Source organism: Equus quagga, chromosome 1, assembly GCF_021613505.1.
Source record: "Equus quagga isolate Etosha38 chromosome 1, UCLA_HA_Equagga_1.0, whole genome shotgun sequence".
Taxonomy (NCBI): domain Eukaryota; kingdom Metazoa; phylum Chordata; class Mammalia; order Perissodactyla; family Equidae; genus Equus; species Equus quagga.
In genome coordinates, this window is record NC_060267.1 from 151,432,120 (window position 1) to 151,445,958 (window position 13,839).

At 33.6% G+C, this 13,839-nt stretch overlaps 1 protein-coding gene across 1 annotated transcript in view; it reads right to left on the bottom strand.

The window, feature by feature from the left end:
* Positions 1 to 13,839, bottom strand: part of STT3B (STT3 oligosaccharyltransferase complex catalytic subunit B) — a 108,965-nt gene that overhangs the window by 22,647 nt on the left and 72,479 nt on the right. The window contains exons 4-5 of the mRNA XM_046669751.1: positions 13,685 to 13,750; positions 12,482 to 12,581 (exon numbers count right to left, since the gene is read on the bottom strand). Of these exons, the coding sequence (XP_046525707.1) occupies positions 12,482 to 12,581; positions 13,685 to 13,750 (166 nt within the window). The remainder of the gene's footprint in view (positions 1 to 12,481; positions 12,582 to 13,684; positions 13,751 to 13,839) is intronic.

The window sequence follows — 13,839 nt, forward strand, 5'->3', positions numbered from 1 at the left end:
GTCCAATGGTTCAAATGTTAAGTTGCCCCTCAAGCTGTCTGATAAGAGATGATCAGTAGAGTGTTAGGAAAAGGATAAGAAGCTCAAGTAAATTTAATAGGAAGGACCAATATACATGAATAACATTTCCAATGACCTCAAGCTAATGGAGAACTGGTTGTCTGAAGAAGACTACAAAAGTAATCCATCCAATACAGTACTTTCCAGACATATTAATGTTGGAATAGAATTACCCTCAGTGAGGTACTCAAACACAAATACAATAAAAGTTAAGTAAATAAGAATTTCTATGTCACGACTTGAACCATCAACCAGTTTGGTTGATGAGTTTTCTAATAACATGTTTCTTTTAAAAATCAGTCTTGTGTAGACATCCTGACAGAGTCAGAGGCAGAACCAGAAAAAAATGGGAACAAGGCATTATGTGATCTTGAACAACTACTTAACAAGAAAAGTTTCAGGTTCCTCACTACAGAATGAGGGGTTTGTACAAGAAGATTTGTAGATCCCTGCTAACAATAGTAACCTAAGATTCTATGATCAACAGGCCTTTTAGACACCCAGAACTGAGAAATCAAACCTTAGACAAATATTGAACACACAGAGGCACAACTAGACAGGTCAGGCCTGAGAAAACCTATGTCATATATGTGTTTTAAATTATAGCTAAGTCCCCTTACATCCAAATACCTCAATCACCTCTGAGGCTGGATTTCTCTTTCTTATAAACACAAATGAACACTGAATGTTATAACACTGTCACAGAATTTGGACTAATGGCACATGTTGAACAAAAAACTAAAGCCTTTTTAAAAATTGAGGTGAAATTCACATATAATCATTTTAAAGCAAAGAACTCAGGGGTATTTAGTACATTCACAACATTGTGCAACTACCATGTCTCTCTAGTCCCAAAACATTTTCATCTCCTCAAAAGACAACCCCAGACTCATTCAGCAATTGTTCTCTATTCCCCCCATTCCAGCCCAAGGCAAACACAAATCTGCATCTGTCTCTATGAATTACTGGTTTGTTCTTAATTGCAAAGGTAATAGGTTTTTTGTTTTAAAAAACTATATATATTACATTTTCTATATTATATAGTAAAAAGCAAAAGTCTCCAGCCCATTTACTTCCCTCTAAGTCACATTTTCCAGAATAATCACAGGAAGGTAAGTGGGCACACATACACATTCATATTCCTATTCTCGCTCTTCAAATGGAACTATGTTGTGCTTGGCAATGTAAAAATTTCAGCAATCACATGCTTGAGAACTTTCGATGAAGTTCCCTCTCAGGGATTTGCTCAAGTTCATTTCCAGACATATTCAAAAAGAGAAGAAGAAATCTGATAATATTCTCAATTCAGTGGATTTATGCAACTTTGCAGAGACATTTATTGTAATCAGTAAAAAAGAAAACACTTTATATAGAAAGCTTTGCGCTAGAGTTCAAGTTAACAGTAGGAGTGATGGAGGTAAGTTCAAGAAAAAGAAACTCAATCTCAGGAAACATAAATGGCCAGGTGGGACTTTAATTTGTATTACTTCGTAAACATAGGTTATGTCAAATAAAGCTGAACTAATAGAAACAGGCAAGTTCTCAAGAATATTTTACCTCTGAAATATTCCTCTATCCAAACTAGCCTCATTTATACCTCTATCCAAACTAGCCTCATTTATGCACCCATGATACAAAACTGATAAATGCATATATGCCATAACGCAAAAATAATCATTTTCTTTTAAGAGAACTGGATTTAAGTCTCCTTATTTTTATATATTTTGGATCACTGATCCTGAGACGTTTACATAGGTGGATATATGTTCTATCTCATGCATTCTTCAATATACAGATAAGTATTTCCATTAAATAAAATTCAGGATTGTTTGCCAGATAACATAAAATATCACAAACTCATCTTGCTTAATGCTGCTCTTCTCCTTAAATCTGTAAAATTAGATATACATCTCTATGCCTCAATTTAAATTCCATTTACAAACCTATGTTTTAAAACAAAGAAGGTAGAAATTAGATATATTTGAGTAGAAAGAAATAGTGAAGTAACGCTCAATTCTCAAAAATAAAGACAATCTCTACTGCAAAATGAAAATATGTTTTCTCTAGGCTTTGGACTATAGCATCTAACAGTGTGTTTAAAAATTACCTCTTTAGTTGATTCATTCAAATATTAACTTTATGTCTACTATGGTCAAGACACTCTAAAAATACAAAATCTTATTAAGATCAATCCCATCCTCTAAAAGTTAGATATCTAACTGGGAAAATCAAGGATTTACACAAATAACCACACTACAATGATGCAAGGACACGTGACATGGGTGGAAAAAAACCCTGGCTCTATAAAAACTTAAAGGCGGGAGAGATCGCCTCTTCTTGACACAAGCATTGAAGAGGCAGTTGACAACACCTGTACCATTCTCTAATGTTCTCAGGAGACTTCAACAACACAAACCCACAGCAATCATTCCCCACCAATTCTTCCTACAGACTCTCCGGGATACATGACTAAACTACCATCCACATTTATTACAACTTTCTAACCACCCATGTTAACCTACTTTTCTTAGCCTTTTAAACCAGAATAAAGCTTTCCATCAAACTAGTGAGCTCTAAAAAAATGCACAACATCAATAATATTGTAAATCATTTATTACATCATGAAAATGTTACTACACTGCCATCCTGTGGAAGCACAGCTACTGGCATTCACTACTACAGATCATACTTCCAATGTGTTTGAAAAATTACCATTAGAAAGATATAATCAAAAGCTATTATTCTGTTTGTTTTAACCAAAGAAAATCTCTTAGATTCGGAACAAATAGTAACCTTCTAAACATAGCCTAAGTATTTTCTCACTCTTAAAGTATTTTATTTTTCTTTTATCCAAGGGTATGGGGTGGGACCAGTTTGACACAGAGAAGAAATAAACCACTGCCCTTGACTTAAGGTACACAAATAAGAAAAAAAAGCACTGAAAAGTCTTACTCAAGTTCCACTGAAATTTTAAGTCTTTAAGAAGTTTCTGCTGCAGTTCCCCGAGTAATCTTAAGCACCTTCACCCTGACAAAGCATGGCAACTTACGTTGACAGCACTCTATACTTTTAAATTACTGTTGTACTTCGTTTTACTTAAAGTTAGAAAAGGTTTTGTGAATATTCTATTCCCATTAACTTTGATCCACCATTAAATCACCTTAGCATTTCTAAATTGCTTTATCTCCTGGCTGATATTTAATGGAAAGGGTTATTAACAAAATATTCCTCTGTCACTCCCCTTCTCTTTCAACCAAAGTAGTATTAACCAAAAGAAAAATAGTAGTGAAATGTTTCAAAATCCAACCAATTTTGCATTATTACTAACAAACATGATTAAAGGCTTATGGCTTCTAAGATCGTTGAAGTCTGATTAATAAAGATACTTTACTAGCTAGTTACTGTGAACCTTGGTAAATAAGCAGGGTGAAGAATGGTAAGAAACTCACATGAATTAAAGCTTAAAAACAAAAATAAAAAATTGTGGATTTTGACAAGGAGAAGGAAATGTAACAATTAAGTTAACAGATGCCCATGAGGAGAAAAATAATTTTTATTTTCCAAGGATGCTGCTCAGTGTAAAACACGTAGGGAATGAGTCACTGAAACCAATATTTTACAAGCGTGATTTGTAAAAGCAGCAAGAAATGCCTTGTTGAAAACACTTGAGTAGAGAGATACTTAATCACGACTTTTAAAAATAGCAAATATATTCTGTATTGATACCTAAAATGAAGTCAAGGATAGTATAGCAGAAAAAAAAAACAACAAAGAAATACATCTGGGTTTGAGTTTTAGTTCTATCACATAGAAGCAATTCATTTAAGTTTTGGCAAAAGTTAAGGAGATAACATCAAAGTATATGGTGTGCATGTGTTTAAAGACTGTATGAAGAACTTATGAAATATATACAATTTTTACATAACTTAAAAAGTATTAGATAATGCTCTTTGGCAGTTTTTGGAGCTAAATAGTTACTAAACCTACTATGTCAAGAAGCAGTAATAGACAAGTATCAGGAAGCTTAATTCATTCACAAACTAAGAGTAAAACAAGCAAAAAATAAAAAGGATTTAAACCACACAGAATCACAAATCATGTTACCACTAAAAAATTAATGGTTTAGATCCTTCTTAATATTTCTTTTTCTTAATGTCAGCTACTTCTGTTAAGTCAGCTTCTAAATTCATTTAACTAATTTAACGCCAAGTATCTGTTAACTTCTACTACATAGAAGCAAATATTCTAGACCATGAAGTAGACATAGTTCTCAATGAGAATAGATCCTTAAAGGAAATCTCACTCAGGTTTATTCTTCTAGGTAAGAGTACCAAATGATTTAATGTTTCTGTTTAGTCTGTAGAACATGAAGATCCTTATTTCTATTCACTGAAAAAGCCTTTTTGATCAAGCTATTGCTTACTGCTAAATCATAGGTAAGACCCTTGTTCTAAATATCCTGGGTCTTAATACAAGAAGATAGTACAAGACTAATCCTTTGCAAACCATTGAGTCATACTAACAATGCGGGTGGCAGAAGCAACAGCCTCTTCCCTTCAAGTGTGCGCTTGAGGTAAAAATTTTTCCCCTAAAATACACACTGACAAAGTTGTAAAAGGAATTCTTAAGTACTATAAACCAGCCTAAGGAAAATTCCCTATGCTTTTCGTCCAATAACTAGCTTCAATGCCTACTACAGGGTACTCAGCTGGAAAACTCACTTTGCATAACTAATGTTGCAATTTTTAACTTTAAAATAAAAAGTTGGTACAAAAATGTGGGGGTAGGAGAGAAAATTATGGTAGTGTCTGTTTGCCTGTCATCTCTTGGTTCATGTACCCTGAAAGTACAATAAAGAAGAAGAAAAAAAACAATTAACTCAAGATAGTGCAGCACTGATAAATTGAACATTCTAGGTAGCATGGGAAAATCATGCTTTAGTGTTATATGGGTATATTCAATCCTTATAAAAATCTATTTTGTCTACAGGCTATAAGAGTAATCTCTTATTTTAGTAAAACTTTATCTGCCATAAATATAAAATTGTATAGCCCTTTATTGCTTTCAATATCTTAGATCTAAACTCTCAAAATGACTTTAATTACATACTGAATCCCTTCTAAGAGTTATTTTATAATTAACAAAAAGTTACTAATTAATAGGTTTTAAAGATGTTCTATTATCTACAACTGCATATCGCCACAAAAGGCAAAGACACTACTTTGTACATTTCTACCCCATAAAATATCACTAGCAATTTTTAAAAAATACACGTCTATAGTAAGAAGCTTAACTCTTATGATGCTTTTTGAATTCTTACCTGATTTATAGATCTCATTTGAGAAAAAACTAATTGTAGGCTATATTTAGGTGTAATTTTTTTTTCACACTTGAGTTCTCATTTATTTATTGTGAAATGCAGGTAACTCTAATTTCTTGGGTAAATAACCCTGTAAAGCATTACAAGTTACGTGTAACACCAACAATGTTGCCTCTCTTCTATTTAATCAATTAACCCATGTGTGTATCTCAGTATGCTGTTGCTAGTCTTTGTTATTTCACAATACTCCTAACTCCTCTTTGCAGCATACACTTCCTAAGACCTTGAATGGGCCATGTTAATAAAGATTAAGTACTAGTATAGATAATAAAGAGCCAATGACATAAATAATATACAGTTTTACCTATTAAACTTCATGTGAACAAATGGGACTCATTTCTGATCTTAAGGCTACAAAATTAAAGCCTTTTCTGATGTTTTTCAAGGGACACTACCAAAACAAAGAATATAATACTATACATTTTAAAAAATTTGGTAGTCTTTCCTATTATATAGACAGGCATCAGATTTTATTTTCTAAAAAAGAATGCGTTTAGGAGCAGAGGTAGGAAAGCAGAAACTGATGGATGGCAGGTAAATATTAAAAGGGTAGGGATAATAGAAGATCAATAGATGGCATCTAAAATTGGGGAAAAAAAATCAAGCAATAGGAGTCTAAAGTTGTGATGCTGTGATTTATAAGAAGAAATATGCATTTGGTCTTCACCCACTGTTCCTGGCACAGAGCTCCTAAAACCCTTGGAATTTCTTAAGTGATGAGAATAATAAAGGAGTCTTTTGTTATGTTATTGAGGTGACTCTTGGATCTCACCTAAGGATGGGGGTTGCTTGCCAGGGGAACCAACTACATGATTAGTGTTGGAACTTTCAGCCCCATCCTCTGACCTCTGGAGAGGGAAGAGGGGCTGGAGATTGAGTTCAATCACCAATGGGCAATGACTTAATCAATCATGACTATATAATAAAGCCTCCATAAAACCCTAAAAGGATGGAGTTTGGAGAACTTCCAGGTTGAACGTGTGGAGATCGAACATGTGGAGATTTGGGGAGAGGGCACGGAAGCTCCATGCCCTTTCCCCACACTTTGCTCAATGTATCTCCTCCATCTGGCTGTTAGTGAATTACACCCTTCTATGATAAACCAATAATACACTAAGTAAAGTGTTTCTCTGAGTTCCGTGAGCTACTGTAGCAAATTAATTGAACCCAAGGAGGGGGTTGTGGGAACCTCTGATTTACAGCCATTTGGTCAGGAGCACAGGTGGCAACCTGGACGTGCGAATGGCATCTGAAGTGGAGGGTAGTCTTTGTGGGACTGAGCCCTTAACCTTTGGCATCTGATGCTATCTACAGGCAGATGGTGTCAGAACTGAGTTGAATGGTAGGACACCCAGCTGGTGTCAGAGAATTGTTTGGTGGTGTGGAAAAACCTCCCCAACAAGTTTGGAACTGGTAACCAGAACACTTTAAAAGTGTATTAGTGGTAAAAACCAGAAGAAATAATTGAAGGAACTGAAAGTGGTTGTCTCTGGAGATGAGAATTTAGGGAGTGAGCCAGCTAAGGAAAAGGTGGAGACAGGAGCTGCTGATTTTGCTTATAAACCTTGTAGTAAAATTTCACTTTTCCAATTATATACATTTATTGTCTTAAATTTTAAAATTATAAATAAAAGCACATTACTCTATTAGGAGTTTTGTTTTAGTTGCTATTTTGTACTTTATATAACACATCAGTGTTATTTCTCCACTATATTTCTCATAATCAAAAAACAGCTGTAATAAAAGTTTATTTTCAGTTGAAAAAAAAAGAACAATGTTTAGACTCATTTTGGGGTTTTACTTCTCAGTCTTTATAATCACCTCTCTCAGTCCTCTGGAACTCTTTCTTCTTGTCGGCTATTCCTTCATAATTTTAACGTCAACAAGAGGCAAACACTTAAATAGTACTTTGCGTTAGCCCTGTTAGCCCCATATATTAACTCATTTATCCTTCAAACTCTGCGAGGTAGGAATTATTATTATCTCCATTTGACCCATGAAGACATTAAAGCATAAAGAAATTAAGTCATTTGCCCAAAGTTGTACCACCAGTTAAGTGAGAAGGCCAGAAATGGAATGCTGCTCATTTGGCTCCGCAGTGTGTACTCTTACCCTCTATGTTATGGCACCTCTCATTTATGGTTATATCATCACAAATCCTCTGTAAATTTGTTTCTGTATTATTTTCTCCTCTCAGGATCAAGATCTATCTCCAAAACTTTCAGAAGGACAAGGTTAGTTGGAATGCCTAACAAGACCTCCTTCAAACTCAGGCAAAACTGATTTTCACAAACTTCTTCCCATTTCCATTTTGTTTACATGCTATAACACATTGCAATAATGAATTACACTGTACAATATATTAAGTTCCTTAGAGGAAGGTCATCTTTTAATCATCTGTGTCTCCTAATGTCTAGCACAAAACTTAGTATCTATTAAACATTTAATTCTCTAGTGAACCAATTTGCTTCACTTTCCACAAAAATAATATGGTAGAATTAGACAAAATAAATTCTAGCGCTTGCAGCTTTTGTATGCTCAAATTTTTACATACAATTTTTATTTTAAGTTTGTTGTTGTCTAAGTTAATCTAGCATTAGATATGTTCTGTTTAAAGCTGCCAAGTATAAAATACGACTCCTAAAAGTTTATGGCTTTACTTTTAATTCACTCAATAGTAGGATTGTCTTTTTTCACATTCTGTACAATCCTAGAATAACTTGTATAAAACTAAAAGTATGTGGTGTGTCTACAACACTTTACTCTTTCAAAGATGGTTCCCAGCAAATATTACCATAAAAATACATTTTAGATATAACATGAAAAGTTATTGTTACTCTCCTAACTCAAATTAACTCACTAAAGAAAACACAGACAATACCACAAACAAACTGCTTCAAGGACATTTAAAAATCATTTATCAACACTAGAAACTAATTTCTTCCTTCTTCTTAAATTATTTTTCTAATTTAGTCTGAGACCCTTTTAAACATAAGAGGTAAAAGTCATATTTCTGTAAATGAAAAAGTCTCATTTATTATGAATTTAATAATGTCCATTGTAGAAAATTTGGAAAGCAGAGAAAAGCATGAAGAAAAAAAAGTCATTAGTAATTCTTGCTGTCCTCTTTTTATTACCATTTTCCCAAATCATCAAATATTAAAAAGATTATATTTAATGGCATCATAATATTTCATGATATGACAACACTACAATTTAAGTTTATAAATTATAATTTCTCTATTGGACATTTATGCTATTTTCACAATTACAAGTTATACCACAGAGAACATCCCTAAACATGTCTTCATATCTTTAATAATTTCCTTATGACATAAAGTATGATAAACTTTTATCAAATTAGAAAGGTTAAATCATTTTATATCCCATCAGTGATATGTGATACCTGTAAACCAGTCTTTCTATAAATGCAAAATAACATTTAGGTGTTCTTTCTTCTTGTTAAATATCAAAATCCTATTTGTAACAATTTTAAGCAGTTCACTGCCCAATATAGTGAAATTTAACAAGTCCAAAATTTATCTCCACAAAATCATTTAACTTTATACAATTCTTCCCACCCAAATTTCATCAAGGGGCTTTTCTTACCTCCTTACATCTCAGCTTTTCTTATACTCTGCCCTCCCCTCCCATGCTACTCCTACCCTATACATCCACATTACCTTCCATGTGCCTCCTTTTCCACAGGTGAACAAACTTTGACAGTTTTGGCTGGCTTATCAACTGATTCTAAGGACGTGTGCAAAAAATTTACTCAAAGGGAAAACAATTTTTCATAATTATTTCAAATGATTCATTTTTACTTAATTTAATTTGATACTTAGAACCCAAACTTTTGGTTTATATGATTATGAGTTTGCCATTTATCAATCCTTATTTCTTTAAGTATTTCTGCTCACAAGGGAGAACTATAGACAAAGGATGTTATGTGCTAAAATCAGAGGACAAACTGTATATACAAACACTTTATAATGCTTCTATATTTTTCAGGACCATCAACTTAGGTTAAACCTAACTTAAATACTGATACATTTGGGATGAAGAAGAGAAACAACTGTTTTATAACACCACTTTCCATCCATTTAAAAGTCAACTCTATGAAAGAACATAAAAATCACCCCAAAATACCCTTAGTTACATGAGTGGAGTAAAAGAGAAAAGAAACAGCAAACGTAGGCTAGAGAATGTCAACACTATGAAATTATCTGAGACATTTACTAATCTAATTTCATACACATATATAACATCCCTAAACCATTTTATTTTTCTTTCCTCTAAAAAGAAGAAACATTCTCAAGAGCCAGCCAAAGCAGTATTAATTGCATGCTTCTCTCAAGTGACCAGAGAAATCCTATTCACAATCTTTTTCTTTTCTCAATTCTCATCCTACTAGATCTCAGTCTTAACACTCAAGGGGAGTTGGACACTGCTCATGTTTTAAACTTTTGTGTAGAAAATACTTCCTTTTGACCTATTTAATAACACATTTATCTGGGTACTTCTGACTTCTGCTTGGCTCTCTTCTTTCTTGTCCTGATTCATGGGCATTTCACAAGTCTATCCCTCAATCTTCTCCCCACTCTATTCCTCTGGTCATTAAATTTTCAGGACCCCAAATCTTTTTAATTAAACAACCTTTTAGTTCCTCCTTGATAACAACTTAACAAGATTTTTCCTTATATATTTCCAAAACAAAAAGCAGAGAATTATAGTTTAATCTATCTTTCCCTTTCTGGATCCCAATGACTGTTTATAGTGTTTTCAGGGTAGGGAGATATCATAGGTTGATGTATTTCAACAATATAGTATTTATTTATATGGTAGGCACACAGTTGTAGTGACTTTTTAGCATCAGGGGCTGTGGAGCCAAAAAACATCCTAAGTTCAGGCTTCAGCTCTACTACTAGCTACATGATTTTGAACAAATTATTACGTCTTCTCGTTTCCTCATCTGTAAAATAAGGATAGTAACAGGACATATCCTCACAGTGTGGTGATGAAGACTAAATGAGCTAAATACATGCAGAGAACATGTAGGCTAGTTTGTGGTGTATAATAAGAATTTGATATACATTAATTATTTCAATGGCGATTGTTATAATGTATGCTGAAATGGCTATAAATGTAATTAACATACTATGAATTTACTGTTTTTTGTTTTAAATTGATATAAATCATACTCTATAAAAGTCACCCTTTTAAAATGTACCATTGAGTGATTTTTATTATATTTACAAAGTTGTATAACTATCACCACTAATCCAAGTACGTAATTCCAGAACATTTCCTCACCCCAAAAAGAAATCCCATACCCATTAGCAGTCACTCCTCCATTTCCCAAGCTCCTAGCAAGAACTAAATCTACTTTCTGTCTCTATGGATTTGCCTATTCTGGACATTTCATACAAAAAGAATCTTACAATATATGGCCTTTTGTGTTTGGCTTAACTTAGCATAATGTTTTCAAGGCTCATGATGTAGCATGTACCAGTACTTCATTTCTTTTTATGGCTAAAAAAGATTGCATTTTACAGATACACCATACTTTACTTATCCATTCATCAGCTGATGGACTTTTGGATTGTGTTCACTTTTTGGCTATTATGAATAACGAATGCTGCCATGAACATTACAAGTTTTTGTGTGAATATATATTTTCAGTTTTCTTGGGTACATTTAGGAGTGGAATTGCTAGGTCATATGGTAACTCTGTGATCTAAGCTTTTGAGGAACTGACAAACTTTTTTGTTTTTTTGAGGAAGAGTAACTGAGCTAACATCCATCAGCAATCCTCCTGTTTTGCTGAGGAAGGCTGGCCCTGAGCTAACATCCATGCCCATCTTCCTCTATTTTATATGTGGGACACCTGCCACAGCATGTCTTGATAAGAGGTGCATAGGTCCGTGCCTGGGATCTGAACCAGCTACCCTGAGCCACCAAACCAGAGTGTGCAAATTTAACTGCTGTGCCACTGGGCTGGCCCCTACTATGTTTTTTAATCAGGTAAATAAGCTTTACCTTTGTGTTACTGTTTTCCAACAAATTATTATAATAGAATTTTATTATTTTACTAAGACACTGGTTTCAGATCATAACTTCTCTCTGATTAATTTAACCCATAAAACTTCTGTCTCAAGGAAAATGAGCTCTAAGATTTGAGACACACCATCTTTCACTAGGCATCTTATTCAAAAGATGTGTTTTAAAACCTGTAGAGAAAATAAAAATTTTTGTAGAGAAAAGACGCAGTCTATGCTATAGTCTGAATGTTTGTGTCGCCCGAAAATTCTTCCGTTGAAAACCTAGTGTCCAAGGTGATGGTATTAGGAGGTGGCTTTGGGAAGTGAACAGTCACAAGGGCTCCAGGGATTGATACCTTTTTAAAAGAAGTCCCAGAGAGCTAACTCATCTCTTCCACCATGTGAGGACAAAGCAAGAAGGTACCAGCTATGAACCAAGAAAAGAGCCCTCACAAGAACATGACTATTTTCGTGCCTTGATCTTGGACTCTGGATCCAGCCTCCAGAACTGTAAGAAATAAATTTCTGTTGTTTATAAGCTACCTAGTCTATGTTACTTTGTTATAGTAGCCTGAACGGATTAAGACAGTCTGTTGTATGTTGTATAGAAAGGGCTTTCAAAAGTTTTTATTATAAACTGTTTACTTTGAGAATGCTCAATCTGTTACAGTGAATAAGCTGAATTTGAATAATATGTATACATGAATGATTTTTATGATGGAAACACTCATTCACCCAAAATTTTAAAAAATGGCCAACAAACATTAAATCTAGATGAATTTCTATAAAAACAAAAAAACTCATGAAGGAGAAGTTGGCAACAATGCACTTAGGCAAAAATGCCTGACTCTCCTTATTAATACAAAAAGCAAAATAAATATAAAATTATTTTTACCTTCGCATGGGTAACACCGGCCAAACAGAAATGTCTGTTCAATGAAAAGAATGTATATGAAACACCCCTTAGAAGCAGACAGATTTCAAGAGTCAAATGACTTACCTATGTAGACTCTCTTGCTGTATCTCTGCATCAGTAACAACACAAATACGTGCAGTGGAATAAGGTTGATAATAAACACATAACCACCCCAAGCAGAAACCTATGGGTGAAGAAATGCTAAGTTAAATAATTTACATGTTTGCTCTTTAAAATAGTTAAGTTTTATTTGTCATGACAATCTAAATATATAATCAGCAAATAACACTAGCAATTTTAAGAGCTTAAAAGTGGATTTATATAACCTACAAATAACCTATTTCTCCTTATATTGATTGACAATTAAAATAACACAATCTCATAAATCCAGTACGCTTTTTTACATTCACCGGAGAAATGGTGAAATTAAATTCAACTTAATAAGAATGTTGAGAACATTATAAGAATATCAGAACACTACTAAATTAGCAGTAAAAAGACTGTCACGGAGATAAGGATTTTGGGATACAGGTCATGAGTTTTTAAAAGAAAAAAGCTTTTACTTTCCCCATTTCTGATGATCAATACACTACAAGAAACGTTACTGAGAATAAGAACAGTGAATGTTAACATCAGTCAACAACCCAAACAAAAGGAATATTCAAATGATCTGGATATACTTTGAGATCCTCAAAACAAAAGGTGCTACCTTAGGAATAAATTGCTTCTTCCTAATGGATTACAAATCAAGATCCCATTTTAATGTTTAGCCTGTATGACAAAGTTAGAATAATCCAATTTAATCAGAATAATTGAGTATGTTCTGGTGTAAACTAATAAAGACTCTAAAGATAATATATTCTAAAGATACTATATATGCTATGGTGTGGAAAAGAAAGACAGAAGAATGAAGAGGTAATACTGAACCCTAATCTTAAGTAATCTGTTGAAAAAATTATGTAGGTAGTTTAGAGGTTAACCTAGAGGATATGACTACTATTTAGGCAAAGTATACTTGAAAAGAAAAATTGCTTCATTTGCTGCAAATATTGCATTTGAGGGACTGAGAATTAGCCTTCCCCACTAAAGATAAAGTCCATACCCCAGGGATGGGGGTAAGAGGATGGCACTAATGAAAGACTATATACACTAAACAAAATTAAGATCCTAGAGATTTCAGTAGAAAGGAAGCAGAGAACTAGCCCTAGATGAGAAGAGAACGATGAAGAGGAGTGGGTCTGTCGAAGACTTGTCAGATTTCATGTAGTTTCAAATGTGAAATCTTACCATATAGAAATACGATAAGCAGCAGCACATTGTCCAAAAAACTGACCCAGTTTTTACAGATTTTACCTAAAAAACAAAACAAAAACAAAAAAACAAGCAACTGATATAATAAAAATGTTTATAAATGCTCCTGCTGAATAAAAAAAAGTTAGTTC